This window comes from Oryzias melastigma, linkage group LG10 (assembly GCF_002922805.2).
Source record: "Oryzias melastigma strain HK-1 linkage group LG10, ASM292280v2, whole genome shotgun sequence".
Lineage (NCBI taxonomy): Eukaryota > Metazoa > Chordata > Actinopteri > Beloniformes > Adrianichthyidae > Oryzias > Oryzias melastigma.
Window position 1 is genome coordinate 28,335,646 of NC_050521.1, and position 21,887 is coordinate 28,357,532.

At 45.8% G+C, this 21,887-nt stretch overlaps 1 protein-coding gene across 4 annotated transcripts in view; it reads left to right on the top strand.

Annotated features, from left to right (window-relative positions):
- The first annotated feature begins 1,705 nt into the window (after window positions 1–1,705).
- LOC112137819 (protocadherin-1) overlaps window positions 1,706–21,887 on the top strand; it is a 164,092-nt gene continuing 143,910 nt past the window's right edge. For 3 of the 4 annotated variants that reach the window (XM_036213797.1, XM_024260324.2, XM_024260325.2), the window contains exons 1-3: window positions 1,706–2,663; window positions 12,835–13,666; window positions 18,231–20,414. In XM_036213797.1, the coding sequence (XP_036069690.1) occupies window positions 12,836–13,666; window positions 18,231–20,414 (3,015 nt within the window). In that variant the 5' untranslated portion in view covers window positions 1,706–2,663; window position 12,835. The remainder of the gene's footprint in view (window positions 2,664–12,834; window positions 13,667–18,230; window positions 20,415–21,887) is intronic. The other variant, XM_024260327.2, reaches the window with a different exon arrangement.

Consider the following 21,887-nt stretch of genomic DNA (forward strand, 5'->3'; position numbering starts at 1 on the left):
ACACCATTTGTTGTTATAAAACACAAAGAAAAAGAGGCAAAGAGGAAATCTGTCACTTCTGATTAAGATCCGTGATCATCTCTCTGTTTCCTTCACCTCCGTGTTTATTTAAGGGTTCATTTGTGCTTTAGAGCAATAAATAAATCCCTTTTAACGGTTTTCACACACCTGTGGAGGTGCAATCATGATACGTGTTTGCTGCTTCTCCCCCCTCCTTCACATGGCACTCATGAGGGTGGATTATTCCTGTTCAGATCTATCAGGGAGATGTGTGGAGGTCTAACAGCTGAACTCCTTCATGGAGAAATAGAGGAATGAGGTGGGATCACGTCCACTTCCTTCCTGTCACTCTACTAGGGATTTGGTTATTATTGGTTCACTTTTCTAAGTAATTTGATTATTTATTATCAAAGCTCCGTTAACGAGGCGATTTCCCTTTGGTTCAAATGGGCTGGTGACTCCGCCCCTCCCACAGCCAGCTCCAACCTAAAGTTCTAACGTTTCTGTTAAATAAGCTCCTTTTTGAAACTAACAATAGGGACTCTAACCGTCAAACCAACGAGGTTTTTAAACCTTCGAGTCGCCTCATGATGAACATCGAGGTGTCTAAGGCAGAGATGAGGGCCGACCAAAGACATGAACGTCTGCTGCAGGAGGTGTGTCGGCTCCTCATGGTCGTGTTTGTGGAATCTCCTGTAACAGTTTGGTGTCCGTCTCTTTTGGTACAAACGTGTTGATTGATGACGTTTCTGATCGCTCGATGGGTGTGAGCTTGACTGAAGGAACCTTTACTGTTTTTATTATGATAGAACGTCGGAGCTGTAAGTTTATAGACACTCAGCTTGTGTTCCTGTTTTTGGGGACTCTGGGGTCTCCTGAAGACACGTATTCATGATTTGGACTCTTCCTGAAAATGTTTCAGTTTATTTATTGACTGTTTTTGTAGGAACTTTGATGTGTTTTTATTGTCTCTTTGTCATTTGATCTTTGGTTAATTTATCTGCTCCCTGTTGTCCTCATGTGTAATTTTCTTTCTTTTTTCTTTTACTTTGTGTCTTCTTCTTTGTTGATTTGTGGTGTTTAACATTTCCTTTTTTCTCTTTCTAATAAATGATCAAGACCAAAAATCCTCAAACACACAGAGAAAGCTTTGCTTTTTTATTCAAATTCAGCCTTTTTATAAATGAGAATTTATTAATTTTAACAGGATTCTGCTGCTTTTTAACACAAATGTATTTAAATGTTCCCAGAATTCCTCTTTGTGATGTTTAAACATTTTTGTTCATGAAAATTAAAATTTTATGACGCCATTGATATAAATAAAACCAATAAAAAGTCTCGTAAACTTTCCAAACATTTCTGTCGGATAAGCCTCAATATGTCGGTTGTTAACCGGAGCCGCGTGTTCCTGCAGGTCATCCGGTGCGCGCGCGCGTGTTCTGATGTAAAGTCGACCGTCCTCGTGATGACAGGTAAATGTTAAAGAGCTTCCACGTCTCTGAGCGGAGCTGCGTTTGGGTTGAAGCGGAAGCGGAGCTCGCGCCGTTTCCCAGAATCCATAGTGCTGCCGGTCATGTCCGCGCGCTCTGCGCGGCTCCGGACCGCAGCCTCCTCCCCGCGGCTCCGCTAATGTGCGCGTTTCATGTTTTACGCCGCACTTTGTACTTCAGCCCGCGCTCCGCAGCAGCAGCGGAGGGGGAGGGAGGAGGAGGAGGAGGAGGGCGGGCTGAGCTGCGCCTCGTCGCCTGCAGGTGGCGCTCAGAGCGCGGCGGAGGCAGCTCTGAGGCCGGCCGGAGCGGAGCGGGAAGGAGCGGGGAGGTGGAGGCTCCGCAGAGGAGAGACTCCGGACCGGGAAGGTGCACCTGCGCGCGCGCGCCTCCTCTTCATCTATCAGGTGATGAAAAGTTTGATGAAAACGGCACTGATGAAGAAGATGATGATGAAGGCGCGCGCGCACGGGCTTGTGAGCACAGAAAATGTTGGGAAATCCACAAAGTTGTTGGAAGATGCTGGCTCCGCCCCCCGCCCCCCCACCCCCTGAGAGTGAGGAGTTTACGGGTGAGGGAGGGAGAGAGAGGGAGGGAGAGGAGCGCGAGCGCAGTTGTTTGGACTTAGTCCCGTCTTTCGTCACACACGGTGCAGGCGCGCGCTCCGCTCCGTGCCGGACCGGACCGCGAGGCGGACAGTTTCAGGGCAGCGCGCGGACGGGAAGCTATCAGGACGTTGGGCGCGTGCGCTCCGGGACCTGCTTTACCTGGGTGATTTTCTTTCTTTTTCTTTTTCTTTTTTTGGCATTTTTGTTCTTTTTTTTCTTTTTTTTGGCTCTGCGTCTATACCCGCCACCCCCACACCCGCGGAGGATGCTGCCGCGGCTCCGTCAGTGACCGTCCGGACCGGTGTCTCCCCACCAAGAAGCTGCGGCTCCAGGACGGACAGCCTGCGGACCCGCGGCGCCTGTCACGACAGAGAAAGTGGGCTCAAAGTGGATGAATAATTCCCCCCCGGGTGGATTGGATCCTCATCAGGCGCGCGCTCGGACAGAATTCCGGGTCCTGGTGGATTCTGGCGGATTTTTGCTGCGCCTTTGAGCCGGGAAGCGGCGGCGCGGACGCGGGGCTGGAGCGCTCCGAGCGGGGGACCCGCGCGGCTCTCACGCGTTTCAGGTAGGACACCCGCACATCTGCTTCCGACACCCTCCGTTGCTGACGCCTTTGCGCTCCAAACTCCTCCGTTTGGCCGCACGAGCCTTTTTACGCACGGAATCGGTGCCGATGCCGCGCGCCCGCTGGAGCGTGTGAAGGCGCGCGGGGTCCACGCAGACCGCGCGGCTGCTCTTCAGAAATCATTTTTCAGTTCTTTACAATAAATCCGCATTGACACCCCCATAAATAAAAACATCAAAGGTTCCGTCACGGATGCTCCTCTGCCTTTCTGAACTCTGGCGCGCGGCGCTCTGCGCTGAGGAGGCGGCGGTGGGGGGTGGGGGGGTATCCACGACAGACCCTCAGGATGCAGAACTCCCGAGTATCACACCTGTGGCGTCAGGTCGTAAATGAGCCCCGCCCACTGAGGAGGACAGCGGTCCAGGTGCGTCTCCGGTGCGTCTCCGATCCGTCCGCTCCTCCGGTCTGAGGTCTCCCGCGTCTGCGGACTCAGACCTTTGGAGATGCGCACTTTAAGACGTGACCTTTGACCCCGTGCAGCTAAGCCCCCCCCTCACCAGAGCTGACCAGCTGACCCCTCCTGAACAAGTCAGGATTTCTGCTATTTCTTATTTATTTAGGGGAGCAGGAAATCTTTCCTGGGGGGTGGTGGTGGGGGGTTTCTGAACAGATGAATACAGTTAGAAAAATGAGACGAATCCCCCCCCCCCACACACACACACAGGGCTGGATCAGGCCTGGGGGGGCTCAGACTCAAACAGTGATCCATCTTTAATGTTTCCAGAACCGGTTCAGGAGAACCACTGCCCCCCCCCCCATGAAGCTTCTGGCTCCAGGCTCATTTTTTCTAGGCGGAGATGAAAGCACAGAGACTCTGGTTCACACCGCGGCTGTGAGAGCCGAGTCTGTTCTGCACAGGTGTCCTGCAGGTGTGACGGGAAAAAGGAAAAAAATTCAGTTTCTTTTTTAAATGTGCTTTTACTGCAGCGGGAAGACGCCATGTGACCACAGCGGAACATTTGTTGGGTTTTCATGGGTTTCAGCTTCAGATGAGGCTTTTCAAAGGAAAATCCAAACCAAACAGTCCTGAACCGTTTTATTATTCCGTCAAATGATGAATGTAGGGCCATTTCAGATTTAATAAAAGCTTCCAAAAATAAAAAAACTGAAGCATCTCCGGCATCCCGTCAGGCTCAGACGAGCTCGGCGGGAGCGGTCGGTCGGCGTTCCGGTTCCGTTTGAGTGCAGACTTCGACCTGCAGGTGTGGATGAATCGCAGACACGTTTTCATCCGTGCGACACCAACAGTCCTCCTGGTCGTTTCAGATTCCCTCCTCCAAAGATGCCGATCTTTCTCATCCTCGGCCGATTCAGTTTCATGGAAACGTGGAGGAAAATGTTCCCATCAGGTGAACCTCAGCCTCTGATAAACTGAAGCTTAAATTAAAAATCCCCTTTTGGATCTGAACTGGACGATTGAGGTGAATTTGTGACGAAAAAAAGAGACAATGATCCTAAATGTTTGAAATGAGGAGTTTGGAAGCATTTTCTCAGTTTGGGGAAAATGTTGCTTTGATCTCAGAAGATTCCACCTTTAATATAAAGGCCGACGAGCGTCGCCACGGCGACATTTACTCCTGATTTGTTTCCCTGCCTTCATTTCACCTCTTCAGGTTCATTCTTCTGACCAAAGATTTCAGAGGAAAGTAGATGTTGCTCCTCCTCCAGTGAAGGCTGTTTTTACCTCTTTTTCTAATCCTTCTATACCTCAGTGAGCTGACGGCGTCCTCCTGGAGGTCGGGTTCATTTTCCGCTGTGTGACGTCAGGCACCGCGTTGGTGAGCTGAAACGCTGGTTAATTCCTGCTAAACTGCTGGGAGTCTCAGATGACGGGATGATAAATGGAAAAGGCGGCGCGGTTTCCGCGGATCCCTGCTGCCTCTGCTGATCAGGAGAAATCTGTGGACGGAATAATTGCAGCGACAGCGCGGCTAAACGTGCAGCTCTGCAGCCTCGTCAGTGACCATCAGCTGATTGAGTTCACGTTTCCTCCTCTGATCTCTCACGTTGAGACGTCCTGGTTCCTTGAAGCCATCGTTAACAGGAGGGGGGGGTCACAGTTTAGGTTAATCCTTCAGGTTTTCCCGGCTGGCGGGGCTCTCTCCTCAGACGTGTCAGAAATCCACGCGCCGTCCCGGTTCCTGAACGCTTTGGGATCTTTGCTGCTGGAAGCATCGGATGCTCGCCTGCTTTCCTTATTTGGGATTTTGGTAGCGGTTTAACTAACACTACCCTGAAGCTACCAAACCAGTTTGTCCAGATTCCAGCAGTCAGTGCGGAGCAGTCGCCCTGAGACTCTCCAAGTGTGAGATCTTAAAACTGACTGAAAGTTAAAAATCTTTGAGAATTCGGTTAAATAAAGAAAATTATAAGGAGACAAAATCCTGAAATCTCATTTTAGAGAATTCTTTCTTTCTTTCTGAGTTTTCTGTTTCCTTTTTCCCCTCAAAGCAGATTTGGGAAAAATCCGGAATCTGACCGAAACCAGTCACAGTGAGTCGCAGCGGATGACACGCTGCCGGCGGTCATGTGATCTGGTTTGCTGGTTGTTAGTGAGTCACAGCAGAGTCACATTCCTCACCTCATACCTGTCTGAGGAACGGTTTACAGAAGGCGTGGACGCGCTCGAGGCGTGACGAAACACCCGGCCCGTGTTTGTGCTGCTGAGCTCATCCGAGGACCGGCGTTTGTTTGGCCTTCAGTCTCCATAGACTGTACAGGTAGACCCATACCTGTAATCAGGACACAGGACTTCTTCCCTCATAAGCTCGGCGCCACCATGAGGAGCTTTGATGAACTCATCAGAGGAACATGAAGAGAAATCTAGAAAAACGTTATGATCAGCTGAACGCTCAGCTGTGTTTGAGTTCATCCGGATCAAACGTGGTCGTGAATAGAACCGTTAATGGACTGTTGGGGGAGGGGCTAGCATCAACCGCAGACGTCCCTTTGAGATCCAGAACCTTCAAAGCTTCTTTTGATGTTGTGCATTCGTGTGGACGGTTCATTTGGGCGTCTCTGGACGTTCTCGTTCAGCTGCTTTGTGTCAAGACACACATATCCACACACACACCTGCATACGCACCTGCACACGCACCTGCATACACACACCAACACCTGCACACACACATACTGGTTTTCATGTTTTCTAGGGATCTTTTTTTTTTTTTTATCTATCCCTTCTTGGGACTAACCTCCCTCAAAGATCTAGAGGTCTGTAAAAAATCAGTAAAATGCATTTCTACACACATAGATCAAACACACCACCAAATTCTAACTATTCTGACTGTCTAACTATTTGACTTTTGGGTACCTGTTGATCACATATCAGATAATTAGACTAGAGGATTTACACACACACACCTGCATAAGATACACCTGCACCTCATTTACCCCCCACCCCAAACTGTTCAGGCTGAGTTCTTCATGTTCTCACCATAAACTTTCCTGTGATTGAAATGGCTTTAATTTTAAAATGACTGTCTGGTAAAACTAGAGACGGATATAAAACTATAAACTCCTGTTAGTAACTTTTACTGAATGAAAGAGCAGAAATTTAAATGCGTTCAGGGAGAAACAGCTCTTTACCCCCCCCACCAGCAAAGGGCTCCTTGTTATGGAGATAGGGGGGTCTGGAGCAGCAGGAGGTTCCTGCCGACGCCGCTCAGAGCTGAAGGAGCTCACAGCCCGGAGGTCAGAGGTCACAGGTCTGCTCTTGGACGCGGTCAGGTCCTCCTTCCTGCTCTGGACTCAGGAGGTTGTTTTGGTAGAAACTTCTGACCAAATCAGACTCAGGACAGATGTTCTCATCCGCTAAAGGAGTTTGACAGCTTTTGATCCGTTATGTCAGAAGAATTTTTGATTTATAGTTTCCTGTTTATTTAATGCCATGAAACCAAATTAATTTTAATATTAAACCAAGAAATCTCAATGAAAAGATACAATTTTTGTAAAAAATGAAGATTAAAAGACTTTTTCAGATTAAAGCTCATTTTAGACATTGAATTTATAAGTTGTTGTTATAAATGTTTTGTAACAGAAATGTCTCTGCCAGAATTTGACACGCTGTTTTCCAAAACTGATAAGACTTGATTTGTTGCAAATATCCATCATTTTAATCTGTTTTATTAGTGCACTTTTTAAATCCAAGACTCAGAACTTTATTAATGACATTTATGAGGTGAGAAATGAGGAAATGTAAATGATTTAATGACAGCATACAAAAAAAAACACAATTCTAAGTCTTTATCTGTATTTACATTCTTAGAAATAAGGTGAAAAACAAGAACATTTTAATGTAAATGTCGCTGCGTTCCCTTGTAATGCGAACGTCTTCAGGCCTTTGAATGTGCTGGAGCCTGAAGGTTCGGCCTCCCGGCTCGTCCTGCAGGATCTCACATGGAGATCGGGCTCAGCGGGGGCCGGCGGGGCCATTTAGCTGCTTTGTGGTGAACATGCCAGAGCTTTAGTGGGGACACGCCCTCCTCTCTTCCTCCCTCTGTCATCTATTGTGAGGCTTTGTCTCTCGCCCGCTGCTGCTGTGAGCCGCCGCCGCCCGCCTCCTCACAAATGGAAATGCGGCTCCACCCGCTCTCACACACGTGCACGCGCCTGTGTGCACGCAGGCCGGTCGATGGGAACGTTTCAGCTGGTGGGAAAAAGGACGAGCTGGACGATCCCGGCTCACCCGTCCCGTCCCCCGAGGACACGGCCGCAGAGCGGCGTGTGAAACAAACATGCGAACATGAGAGTCGGTGCACATCAGCAAACAGGAACTGCTCGCTCTTTGATTCTTTCTGCTCCGCATTCTGACCCGGAGAGGAGTTTTATTTATTCTGGTCTTTTCGTTCTCATGAATTTTCCTGATTTAAACCCTCTGAGGAATCCGGCTGGAAAAACAAACTCCACTGTTACCTGAGGCTCCCACTCCCCCTTCAGTTTGTTTGAGCTGAAAAGGGAGAAACTGATTTTATGGAAACCACGAGGCTTACAGCTAAACGCTATCAGCCGCATCTCTCCGTCTGCATGTGGAGAAAGCTGCGCCGGGTTGAGACGGCGGCGCCAATCCAACACGGTGCCGATAATGTGACTTCACGGCCGCCGGAGAGTTCCTGCTGGTTCAGAGGCTTCACAGACGACTGAGATTTTTCCAGAACATTACAGGATCTTTAATTAACCTGATTAATCCTCGCGACTGATTATGGGGAGAAAATAATAATATTCAGCTTAAGCTTTTCACTCGCTCAATAGTGATTTTCTTCCAGTTTTCTAGCTCCATGTTCATTAGCAGACACGCTACAGGAGGTTTGATGACGGAACAAACATATAAAACTTAAAAAAAATCCTTTAACATCCGAGCTTTATCTCTAGTGTTCTTTCGACTACCGTAACTCAACTAACGGACCCTTTCTGTAAGGTGTTGCATAACAACACAAAGCCATCATGAAAAGACGGTTTTCTCTGCTTCAGAATCACATGATTCACGTCGATCGCATCAACGTTGTAGAGTGACAGAAGGTCAAACGGCGTCCAGGTTTTTAGGAGCCGCTGGCTGAACGACATTCGGAGATGTTCTCCTCAAACTGTGATGGAAAAGTTTTCAAAGCTTCAAGGCTTCATTCAAACTAAGAACGAGGACACCTAGTGGCCAAATGTGGTCATCGTGCTCCAACGTGCCGACACTGTTTCAGTCAGAGGTTTGGAAGTCCAAGTCGAGTCTAAAGTCGTCAAATTTATAACTCGAGTCTGACTTAAGTCCAAGTCATGTGACTCCTGTCCAAGTTATGTGACTCGAGTCCAAGTCATGTGACTTGAGTCCCCACCTCTGGAAATTAGTCATTGAATGAAAAAAGTTCCTTTTTGTTTCAGGTTAATAAAAAAAACTCAAAACTGTCTCAAACCAAACAAGTACAGAAATGTGTTTCTTGTTTTGCTGCAGATTCCAAAACATTTTGGACAGACGAGTTAAAACCGACATTAATGTTAGTTTTTGCAGCTTATTTATGTAAATATTGAAGATATTGACCAATCACTGATGACGTCTGGCTCCAACATGACGGCGTCTGAATTGACTTCACGTTGAGCTGGAAGTAAACCATTTCCTGTGGATGACGTCATAGTCGCTCGCTCCAGTTCTCATGTAGAGTCGGTGGCTGTAGCTTTGTTTCTACGGTAACGTGTGAAATGCTGCCAGGTCGGATGTCAAAGGTCGGTAACTTCGGTTATTTTGCAGCTAAGCGGAAAAATGCAGAAAGAGAAAAACTAGTTGTTTGCCCCCCCACCCCGCTCAAGCTCATTCACAGTGTTGTGTGTGTGGTGGTGGGGGGGGGCTCCATGAGCCGCTGAACCACAGCAGCAGCAGTTTCTGCTTTTAGCTGCTGTTTTTCTCTATTTTACGGCTGTTTACTGAAGGCTTCCTGCAGCAGCTGTCGCCGCCGCTTTCCTCCGCCGCTCCTCCAGCTTTAAACTCAATCCTGAAAAACAAAAATAGTGTTTTGGATTGTTTATCTCCAGAAATGCAACCTGTTTTTTTCTGGTGCCAAACAAATCCAGTTCAAAGGTAAAATTTTAGAACAGGTCCTCGGTACGCCTGATGGATGCTGGATAAATAATTCTGTCCACGTCTGTCTGTAATTTGATCCCCCTGTCAGGCTGGGGGGGGGAATTTTCATGCTTATAGACAGCAGTCAAATCAGGGCGCGATTGACCTCACCCGTGTCAAGTGCAGAGAAAACCACAGGGCCCGTCTGAGGAAAAATAAACAGAAGTCAGATTTAAAGACAGTCGCACATGGCGGTTCCTGCACAACTGTATTTATAAAACACGGCAGGAGTAGCGAGTGGGCAGGCTCCGCCTCCCGGAGCGCGATGAGTAATGGGTGCTCCGTCAACTCCAGGACGACATAAAGGATGAAGTCGAGCAGAAACGGCTGCTTTTTGCCTTGTTGCCAAAACATGAGCCAGAACGACGAGTTGTCAGATTCCTCAGCGTGCAGATCGTATTTCCTCTGGAGGAGCGGAGAGATCATGTGATCAATCACCACCTTATCTTTGCAGACCCTCCTCTGGATGTTGGGGGGTACAGATCCACCCCATGTGCTTTTTTATGTTGTGCACATCAAACATGCCATGTTGGTCCGTAGGGGTGGAAGAATGTATCGGTTCAGTGAAATCATTCCCTGTAATTCATTTGGTGATACTTGTATTGATTTAAAATGTTGCCAAGTTGCAATTTAATAAATTATTTAGAAGCAAACATTTGTAATTCAACATCTTACTTTGTATATTTTTTATTTTTTTTCAAAGACATAATCTTTAAATGAAAAGAAAAAGGGAAATATTCTCTGGTACTGTCTTTGAAAATATCGGACTTACCATACCGTATCGTGGCACATGCATCGAGATATGTATTGTATCGTAACTCATTTATTGGGATATGTATTGGATCATGACACATGTATCCAGATACATACCGTTTCATGACACATGTATCGGGATATGTATCGTATCGAAGCTTATGTATTCGGATATATATCGTATCGTGACACATGCATCTGGATACACATCGTATTGTGGAAAATGTATCGGGATATGTATCATATCGTAACTCATTTATCGTGAAACACGTGTCTGGATACACATATTGTGACACGTGCATCTGGATATTTATTGTATCGTGAAACATGTATCGGGGTACGTATCGTGAAACATGTGTCTGGATACACATCATATCGTGACACATGTATCGGGGTACGTATTGTGTCGTCAGGCTCTTGCCAATACACACCTCTACTCCCCACAATTAAAACTCAACTGATAAAACTCCAATTATTGCTAAAAACTGTTGACTATTTTTTAGTCAAACTGATGCCGATGGATTTTAGAAAATGAAATGACAATAAAACACTAAAGATCATTTAACAGAATGAAGTTAACTTCGTAAACGGTTATGGCTATGGCGTTAAGGACTTATGGTAACTCAAAGAGCGTGTTTTGTTTTGGTGTCACCAGGGACGCCTTTGGTCTTAGAGGTTTAAGCAGTCAGTGACTCTGCCCCTCCCACATCATGTTGATTTATTTGGACTGTTTGTGTAAAAAAAGACCCACAAACATCAGCATTTTTTAAAAGTCATTTAGGAATTTGTGCCCACACTCCATAAAACACACTGGGAGTGCAGTGCTTGTCAGAAAAAGCTTCAGCGTGGTGACAGATGATGTGAAATGTGCTGTGGATTCTGGCCGAGGCCTCTGCTGCTCTGCTGCTTTGTGTTATCTAAGCTGAGGTCCAGGTTAAGCAGAACATGTCTGAGCCAAAGAAGCGAGCGGCTGATCTCCGAGTGCTGATTTATAACCTGATACAAAGCCCATCGCTTCTCCATCTCACTGGCTCTGCAGGAGACCTGGTAGGCTGAGGAAACTCGAGCCTTTCCCTCCCACACAGACAAACAACTTGTTTGCATTAGTGTTGCTGAGTTGGGAGGGCACAGAAAAGGAGAGCGGCGTGACTTCCTGCTCACCGCTCAGCATGCGTGCATCTGAGTGTGTGTCCAAATCAATGAGGATAAAAGGAGAGGAAAAAAAAGATTAACCTCAGCAACCTGCAGCCGAGAATCTCCTACAGAATGAAACACAGAGTGTGTGTCTGAGACGATTTACCGCCAAGAAGAAGCGATGTGTGGAGACAGAGAGAAAAGGAGCTCTTTTCAGGGGGAGTCTGGCTCAGATGAAGCGTTATGGACTCCAGGTGAGAAGTCAGTTTGAGAGGAAAAACATTTAAAGGCAGACGTGGCTTTGTTCAGGGAGCCGCTGAGGTCAGGGCCAGCCTCAAATTTACTGTAAATAAAACCTCCCCTCTGCAAGGCCAGACTCTCCTGCAGATGGAAACGTGTCCTGGATCCTCTCAAGAAAGAAGTCTTTTATGTTTGCGATTTAGACAGTTCATTATAAACCCATCCAATAAAAATGGTGTTCTTGTAGCATTTTTCTATGATAGAGGACAGAGATAAAGAATCAGGAGACGAAAAAAAAAAAACGCAGTTTGAAAAAGATCATAATTGTGATGTAGAAAATACAGTGGGCGGGGCCACAAGTTCCCAGCAGCGCTCCATTCTGATGCCTCCACTTGCCGAAAAATAGATCCATGAACGTCTGTTTTCCTCGTCCGAGCTGGAATCCGGATCTAAACTTTACCGCTGCCGTTTTTGTTGCACCACTAGTATTTAGTTGGGGTTGTGAGGCGCTGTGAGCCAGTGGGAGAGTGTAAAGAGATGGATGACAGGACGTGGGGGCAGGCATGCCAACAGTCCATCCCACAACTCAGAGATGAATTTCTAATTTACTCCTGTTGCTCTGCAGAAACTATGTCCTAGAAGAGGACACAGATTTTTAGATTTTGGCTAAAAACATCATAATCATATTTAAACGACTTCTGTTAACACTTTGAAAATAGATCAGAAGGTGATCAGAGTGGGACTTAAAAAGAAACTAGAAATGTTTGGCATGTTTCATGAGATGTAAAGTATAAGAAAACCAAGAAACACTCAATGGAATATTATATAATCAATGGAAGTCCAGAGACTGGACGATCCTGCACCGATCCAACAGTATCTCAGGCTATGTCAGACTGTATGAGTTCACAGTACCAAAAGCATTACACCTCTGTCTTTAACTTCATAATTTTTTATCTTTGTGAAGTGGAACCATTGGGATCTGTGTCAGAGGTCCCTCACTATGTTGCAGTCCACCTGTTGTCTTGTTTTCCAGTGATTGACCATTATCAATCAATGTCCTCCATCTTGTGTCTCCTGTACAGAATCTACATACCTCTTTAACTGTGATCAGATCTTTGTTTTCATTCTTAATACTGGACTTATTAATCTGTGAAGGTTTGAACTTTGAGAGCTTGTGATAAGCCACACCCTATACTGTAGATACAAGTGAAAATATCCTTCAATCCGTTGTTTTTTTCTAACTCATGTTGGACAACAAACAGACTTGTAATAAACTGTGTTTTCTATTGACAGAAACCAGTAGAGTCATTCAACAAAGCTGGTTCCATCGCTCGGTGATGCTCCGTATCTGACACTTTTCCTGCTTGTTTCTGTCTCCCTCAGGATGCTGCTGTCTGGAGAAGTCATGGCTGTTCTGAGGTGGGGATGTGTGCTGCTCCTGAGCATCACGCTGATGGTTCCTTGCGGCGCCGTCTCCTCTAACCACAAGTTTAGAGTGGCAGAGGAGCAGCCGCCCAACACTATGATCGGCAGCCTGGCGGCAGACCTCGGCCTACCCGAATCCGGACACCTGTATAAGCTGGAAGTGGGCTCGCCGTACCTGAGGGTGGACAGCAGGACCGGTGAAATCTACACCACAGAGATCCCCATTGACCGAGAGACTCTCAAAGACTGCCGTAACCTGTTCTCAGACGACCCATGCTTCCTAGAGTTTGAGGTGTCGATCACGGACATGGCGAAGGGGATCAGCTCGAGCCCGCGGCTGATCGAAGGCATCATCGAGGTGCTCGACATCAACGACAACACACCGCAGTTCTCCTCGCCCATCCTCACACTCTCCATCCCCGAGAACACGCACACCGGTACCCTCTTCTCCATCCCCGTCGCGGTGGACAGGGACTCGGGATCCAACGGCGTGGCGGAGTACACTCTGACCACCGGTCCAGACGCCAACCAACTCTTTGGCCTGCAAATCTTTGACGACGGGGAAGAAAAAGTCCCGCAGGTGATTGTCCAGGGGACCCTGGACCGCGAGAAGAAGGACTCGTATGACCTGAACATCCGAGTGGTGGATGGTGGGAAGCCACCGAGAGCAAGCAGCGCTCTGCTGAGAATCACAGTGACGGACCAGAACGACAACGCGCCCAAGTTTGAGAAGAGCCTATACGAAGCGGAACTTCCGGAGAACAGTCCACCTGGACACTCCGTGCTGCAGGTACGAGCGCCAGATTTAGGGGTGTGCCAAAATATCGAAATTTCAATATATCGCAATATTTAGTCCTGCGATTGATTCTCGATGTGTTCTCAGCAAATACCGATCTTTTACTTTTTCTATATAATGTGAGTTGTTAGAGAGCGTTTTACCAATGATCGCAGTATCGCGATATCGTGAGGCATGTATCGCATCGTATCGTGAGGTACCCAGTGACTCCCAGCCCTAGCCAGATCGTGGTTTTCAGGGACAAATGTCAACAGCTTCAGTAAATCTGACTTTATTTACACTAAATAACAGTAAATAACATGGATATTTAGTTTGAGGTATAACAGTTTGGAAACAGTTCCCTCAGTTTTAATTTGTTTTGTGTTTTTGGTTTAAAACTTTTTTTAAATTATGAACATTTTAACTTTAACTAATATTAACTAATATTAATGACAGATCATTCACTGGTACCTAATTAATAATAATAATATTGTCTTCATAGTAATAGAGTTTATAATGGATAATCCAGGATATTTCTCAGGCAGCAGATCAATCAATCAATCAATCAATCTCTCTTTAATTGTAAAGTACCTTTCATCAAGGTGTATAGAACATAAGGTGATTGACATATAAGACTTTTAAACAGGACTAAACAAAAAAAGTCATAAAACACTAAAAACAACCTTCATCAGAAGAACATAAATGCTCGTAAACTCTGTAGCTAATACTTGTCAAAGACACTGTATAGATTAAAAGATAGAAAGGGCAATAAATGTACAAATGATGAACCATAAAATTCATCAAATATTTAAAAGTCAGTTAAATGAATTATGTAAATGCTCTTCTAAATCACTCTCATTTATGCTTTTTCATTTACTTAAAAATCTTCTTCAGTGTTTTTTTCCTTAAGGTGATGCTAGATGAGACCTGGATGTGATGGTACGTAGAGATTTAGTCCAGATGCTTCAGTCATTATATGGAGGTTTGAATCTTTGAGGTTTGAATCTTGACGTTTTCTTTATTAGTTAGATTTTCAGTCTTTCGTAGCCGTGAAAGAAGGTCTGTTTGTAGACGTTAGCGTGGTCTGTTGTTTATGCTAAAGCGTGACCCGCTCACGGATGTAAACATTGTATTTTACGGTTCAGCTGGTTCCCTCTCAGATCACTGGTTCAGTTAATTAGATTAAACAGGGTCTTCCCTTCAACACCAGAGTGAATATCACATGTATGAAGTATTTCTGAAACAGGAAACCTGTGTCAGTGAGAACTAGAAGAGGCTGAACGGCAGATCTTTTCCATTAGGAATAGGACTCGTTCTTTCTTGGTAGAACAAAAATATTTTTCATTATGAATCGTTCACTGCTGCGGCGGCTCAGCGGTCCAGACGTTTTGCTGTCACCAAACATCACTGAAGTACCTTTGGCCTTTTGGAGATAAGTCTGAAAGCTGCAGGACAAGCCGGCGCGGCGACTGCACTTAACATGCTGCTCAATTATCCGTACAGACAGATGGTGCGGTGGAGGTGAAGCAGGGCGTGGGATCGCGGCGTGTAGTCACATATTAACCACTGATTCCACCTCACCTTTGAGCTGTTGGACGCGGCCGTCGGTACGTGATGTCGGCTTCAGCTGGCAGAGCGGGGAGCCTCGCTTTGGCTCATTGAACAACATCCCGACGAACCATTTCACGATTTTCCTGTCCCCTCCTTCCCTCCCTCCCTCGCTGCAGCGCGAGCAGCCAACCTTCCAGCTCGCAGTGCATGACTTAATCTGAGTCAGTCATGAGATTATCCACGGGGCTTATTGGTATTATTGCTCTGGATGTGGCTCATTGCATTTCAGAGAGCCACAGAATTCATTTCACTCGGCGTGCATTTGAAAAGTGATGCTCCAGAGGCAGCGCGACCATTCTGACGGAGGAACTGACCTGCTTTAGCTGTCCGTGAGCGATGCAGCCGTGTGCAGCCGCGACTTCAGCAGAACTTTGGCTTTGTGTCAGCTTTCTCCTCAGGCGGCTTCAGAATGAAGTCACAACCATTTCTATGAATGCAGCCGTTCTGCACGTTTCTATAATTAATAAAACACTTCTAATGGTTTGACCTTAAATCATTGATGTTTTGATAGTTGACATTTAGCATAAAACGTCATGAAGATGTTTTTGTTCCGGTCATCTCGTAAAGCCAACAGACGGCGCTCCTCATTAAACAAACCCGCCTGCTAATTTTTAACTTGCAGATAAAGAGTGTTTAAAGTTGCTGCAGGTTTGGGCGCCGCGGCCTTGGAGAGCGGCCAGAGCTGCTTCATCACAGCAGTCCTGCAGCTCGACTGTTCAATACACAATTCTCAGAGGCTGTCAATAATTCACCGCTTTTCGGTGATATCTGCTGCTTAAAGCCACGACGGCCAAAAGGAAATCAATGGACGGGAGAAATTATCATTTCACTTTGGTGCTTTTCTCTGAGCCTAACCCCTCAGACCCGGATCAGTGACTCATCAGGGTGGTTGGCGTGTCGGCCTGTGATCTTCAGCAGACGGGAAGCAGATTTTCATTATGTGTCAGGATGAACTGTAGTCTGTTACAGGAACAGTTTATGGACAGCTGGCTGCGTAACATGTTTAAAGTTCGTCTGAAAATGTGACCAATATCTCCAAAAGCTCATTTAGTCTAAATAATTCTACATTACATTTGTTTTATTTTGTCGATTTCTTGGCTAAAGTGGAGAAAGACTAAATCTGTAATAGCCCAGTTTAGTAATGAACAAAGCTAAGTCACTAAGCTAAGACTGTTTTCAGTCCATGCCACCGTCGGTTTTGATTGCTGTTTTCTGATTATTTATAGTAACAAGATTAGATTAGAAATTGTTTATTTCAAGCAATCAAGAAAAAAATCATGTGCAATTCAATCAATCATCAGAAGTTTACTTCTATAAAGACATGTCAAACACAGGATAACTAGACATTAAGAGATTGCCTGGAAGGAAGTGGGAGGAAGCAAACTTATGTAATCCATTTCCTTTACGTGTATTATCACTATCCGGTTAACTTAAGATCAGATATTTATATCTTTCCAACATAGATTCAGGTTATTAGGAATCCTCAAGTAACAATACCTTATTACAAATCACAAATAACAAATCACATGACTATTTAAGTAGATATATCTTAAGTAGATATAACAATATTTCAGACCTTGTCATTGCATATTCAGATCTACTATCAAAATTCAGACAAAATGTGATTATTTTTCATTAAAAAAACAAATATAAATCAAGTATGAACTATCAACAAAAATATACATGTATGCAGATTATTTTTCATTGGAATTCATTAATATAGAGCAAGTATCATAGGACATGTTTTCTGAACAGTTATCTTTGCTGTCATTTTAAATATTTTTTTAATAAAATTTCCTAATTAAAAGGTCTTAAAACAATCTTTAATAAGAGGTTCTGTTGGTTTTGATTCACCCTTCAAGAAAAGGGGCCTTTACTTTTAACCCCCCGCTTGTGTAATGATGAGTCCCAAATGAGGAGAATGCTGAACCAGCAGCACCCTCTTTACAACCCACCTCTCTTAACAGCCACAACTGTAAATGTCTCCAATTAAAACGTGGTGGATTGTTTTCTTTAAGATATAAAAATATCCAAATCAGGCCAAACTAAGTGATATTTTGCTGACTGCTCGTACCGGCTAATTGACTAATTAAGTCCATAAAAGTTGGTTTGGATCCTCTGGAAATCTGATTGTGGCTGCAGTTGGCCTGTCCTCTCAGGTTTCCTAATGGCTGCCGAGGAGCTCAGGCCTTTGTGATAATGAGAGAAACATTAACATTCACTCATCTGCCCATTAAATGCCAATGACCCGCTGCACGGCCGTTAGATGAGGCTCTGCTGGTTGTGTGCACTTAGCTTTGATCGTCTATTATGTTCCACGCTGCAGAAACCTACACTTGCTCAGCAAAACATGCAGAGCTTTTTACTGGAGCATTACCACTATTTTTAAGGTTAACACGCTAAAGTACCATAGAAGTAGACAGGACAGTGTAATAGAAATTTCCACTTTGTAATAATATCAATTATGCTAAAATTACTCAGAAGAACGTGTGAAACTGCGCTTTATTTGTGGTGGTGTTGGACCTAAATGCAGGAGACCAGGTATTACACCACCACTTCCTGACATTATTATTGTATTTTAAAGAGTACAAGTTGGAGATATTTTCAAAGTTTAGCCAGGGGTGCGACCTATACTCAGGAGCAACTTTTTTGTGACATAAAAAGGTTCATGTATTTGTTATTTTCCCAGTAAAGATCGGTTGTCTTTTAGCAGTTGTTTCAAACATGGAAGAGAATCTGATTGTTTTCCTCTTAAACTTTGATAATTTTGTTAAACAGATCAAAAGATTACTATTCTGGTATTTTTTTTTTCTTTTTAGCTACGCTTGGCAGATTTGTTCTGAAACAACTTATACTCCAGAGGGACTTATATATGGTTTTCTTCTTCTTAATTAGATAATATTTGCTCTTGCGACTTATACTCTGGAGAGTAAGGAGTGACTGACAGCATTGCTTTGTGCTCTTGCAGGTGAGGGCCAACGACGCCGACACCGGTGCCAACGGAGAGATCGACTACAGTTTTCATCAGGCCAGCGATATTGTCCAGAGACTACTTCGCATTGACCGCTCCACAGGCATCATCTACGTCAAGGGTCTGGTGGACAGAGAGGAGGTTAACCTGCTCAAGTTCTATGTGACGGCCAGAGATCGGGGGCCAAACTCCAAGAGTTCTAAGGCTCAGGTTACCATCAATATCAAGGACCAGAACGACAATGCACCGGCTATCGAGATCCGAGGTATTGGTTTGGTCATTCACCAGAACTCTGCGGCCAACATCTCAGAGGACATGCCGATTGGCACACCCGTGGCCCTGATTCAGGTGTCTGACCTCGACGAGGGGGAAAACGCAGTGGTGACCTGTGTGGTGGCCGGAGATGTGCCATTTCAGCTCCGGCCTGCAACCGAATTAGCCAACGATCGAAAGAGGAAATACTTCTTGCAGACAACAACCCTGCTGGATTATGAACGCATTAAGGATTACAGGATTGAAATAGTTGCCGTGGATTCTGGGAACCCAGCTCTGTCCAGCACCAACTCCCTTAAAGTCCAGGTCACAGACATAAACGACAACACACCCAACTTCTCCCCGGCATTGCTGGAGGTGAGCTTTGCAGAAGATAACCAACCTGGTGATAAAGTGATTGATGTTGTGGCAACAGACGCAGACAGCGGCGTAAATGCAGAGCTGGTCTACAGCATCATCGAGCCGTCAGCCGCCAACCTCTTTGAGATCAATCCCAACACTGGAGAGATCCGCGTGAGGAACCAGTTGGATCGTGAAGACGTGGAGCTCTACGAGTTTGGCGTGGCTGCGGCAGACAAAGGCGTTCCAAGTAAAACTGGGACTGCAATAGTGGTGATAAATGTTGAAGACCGAAACGACAATGACCCAAAGTTCATGCTAAGTGGCTACAGTTTCTCCGTCAATGAGAACATGCCTCCACTCAATCCTGTTGGTGTGGTTACGGTTAGTGATGCCGATAAGGGGGAGAATTCTCAGGTGACTCTGTTTGTGGAGCCAGACAACGGCAAGTTCATCATCCAAAACGGCACAGGAACCATTCTCTCCAGCATCTCTTTTGACCGTGAAAAGGAAAGTACCTACACCTTCCGGTTGAAAGCTGTTGATGCCGGTGATCCCCCTCGATCCTCCTATGTTGGTGTAACTATCAACGTCCTAGATGAGAACGACAATGCCCCCTACGTCACCAAACCTGCCAACTCCTCCTACACACACCTGAAACCAAGCTCCCCGCCAGACACTCCTGTGGAGGTGGTGAAAGCTGAGGACATTGATGCTGGGCTCAACGCTGAGCTGTACTACACCATAACCGGAGGAAATCCCCACGGCCTCTTTGAGATCTCACACAGCAGCGGAGAGATCAAACTGGCTCAGGGATTCACCGGCAAGCACAAGGGGCTCCACCGCCTCGTCGTGAAAGTCAGCGATAAAGGCAAGCCTCCTCGCCACACCACCGCCCTCGTCCACGTCTACGTCAACGAGACCACCAACAACGTGTCCCTCATCGAGGGACTGGTCGGCCACAGCCTCTACACGCCTCTGGACAGAGACATTGCTGGAGATCCCAACTACGACCCCGCTCAGCAGAGCAACATCGTGTACGGCAGCCTCGCAGGGATAGCGGGTGTGATCCTGATCATCGTGGCCGTGGTGGTCATCAGATACTGGCTGCAAAACGATACCAAGAGTGGGTACCAGGCTGGCAAGAAGGAGAACAAAGACCTTTATGCTCCCAAGCAGGGTCCAAAGAACGGCAAAGGGAAAAAGAGCAAGAAGAACAAAGCTCCCAAACAGCCCAAGCAGCTGGAGGAGGACGAGGAGGCCAGCCTCCAGAAAGGCTTCGGCTTCAACCATATCAAAGAGAACCTTAACGACAGTCCCAGAATTCTGTTGCCCCTCAATCGCCAACCCGGAAGCCCTGATCTGGGCTGCCACTACCGCTCTAACTCCCCCCTGCCGTCCATTCAGTTGCAGCCTCAGTCCCCCTCGGCCTCCAAGAAGCACCTCGCCGTTCAGGACCTTCCCGCCACCAACACCTTCGTAGGAACAGGCGACAACAACTCCACAGGCTCTGACCAATATTCGGATTACAGCTACAAGGCCAATCCACCCAAATACAGCAACAAACAGGTAGGAGACTACGCAAACACGGCAGTGTACCACAACGGCATCTATTGGACCAACAGGTTGTGTTAATCTCGCGGGGACTCACAGCCAATGTTTTCCCACCAAAGCTGCACTGATTCACCTCTCACTGTCAGACTTTCAGTCCTATGATTTTTGCTTTGGTTCTGTTCACCATTTTCGGTTTGTTTTGGTCTTATCTTCACCATGGATGCCACTGAATGAACAACAACCAGATAAAGGATCCACCCAGTATGGGGGCACCAATATCTGTTTCTGGTGGCAGAGAGCCCCAGAATTGACTGTTGACAAATGTGAAGTGTTTTTTATTTTTATGTTTTTTTCATTTATACTTTGAAATGGTCAGTTTCTGTAGTGTTTGAATGATGGTTACCTGTTAAATTACAGATGTTTCCTTTTTAAGAAAGTTTCTGTTTGAAATTTGACCCAAATTGATCAATTTGAACTGATCGGATATTGGAAAACCCAAGTGGATCCACCCTTACTTTCTTCATGTTTTCCATTCGTTTTATTTGTCTTCACTGTCACTTTTCCATAAAGGTTTAAATGAAGGAAGGTTTTTTTGTTTGATTTTATTTTTCTCATCTGTTGTGTGTTTTGACCTTTGAAAGGTTCAGGCTTGTTTGTGTTCCCTCTTTTGTCCATGGAGCTGACTCGGTTAAAGCTGCTCTTTATGGAGATTCATTTTGTCAGAGTTTTTTTTTTGTCCCAGGAACTAGACTAGACCGAATTAAGGTAATTTCAGCTCAGTTAGGGAGTCACAGAAAAGAAAGGCGGACTATGAAGGAAAAGATACGCACTTCCTGTCAGCTGAGCTGAAATATGACTTAATTTGCCGCGTTTGCAATCAGTGAGGCTAAAAAGTCAATTGTTTGCACAGATTAATGGCAGGTAATTTTCCAGGCGCCCGCTTTCGCCTTCTTTTACCCAGTGTGCCTTGCTCTGTCTATTTAATGTACAAAGGGGGGGGGGTGATTGTGTGTCACATCTGCTGTGGTCGCAGCTCCATTTAGAGGGAAATGTCACGTGCACTGTGAAACCAGACAATCACATGAAGGTGTTCCGACTGTACATTGCCGTGTCCAACTGTTCCTGTTGTTAGCGTAGCTGTGTTCAAACGCTGTACCAAAGACTCCCGCGCCGTGTTCCCGCCGTCGCCGCCGCAGCAGAGGACCCGCCTCCGTGTTTGGAGGCTCTAGAGTTGAGGTTGGCAGCTTGGCGGCGCTCCTGCTGGCGGCTGCGTTTGCTGTGTAGTCGGATTCAAAGCCGCACGCGCTCAGTTGAACTGCTTCATCAGTCATGTACTCTTCTACATGAGAGGAAATAATTGTACAGTGTTTTGTTCTGATGTTTTTATAGTTAAACAGATTTTATTTCAATAAACATGTTGCTGAAGTGTTGAAGTGGCGCTCTCTGTGCATTCTCTGGGTTTTGGAGGAGAAGATGAGGATTCAGAAG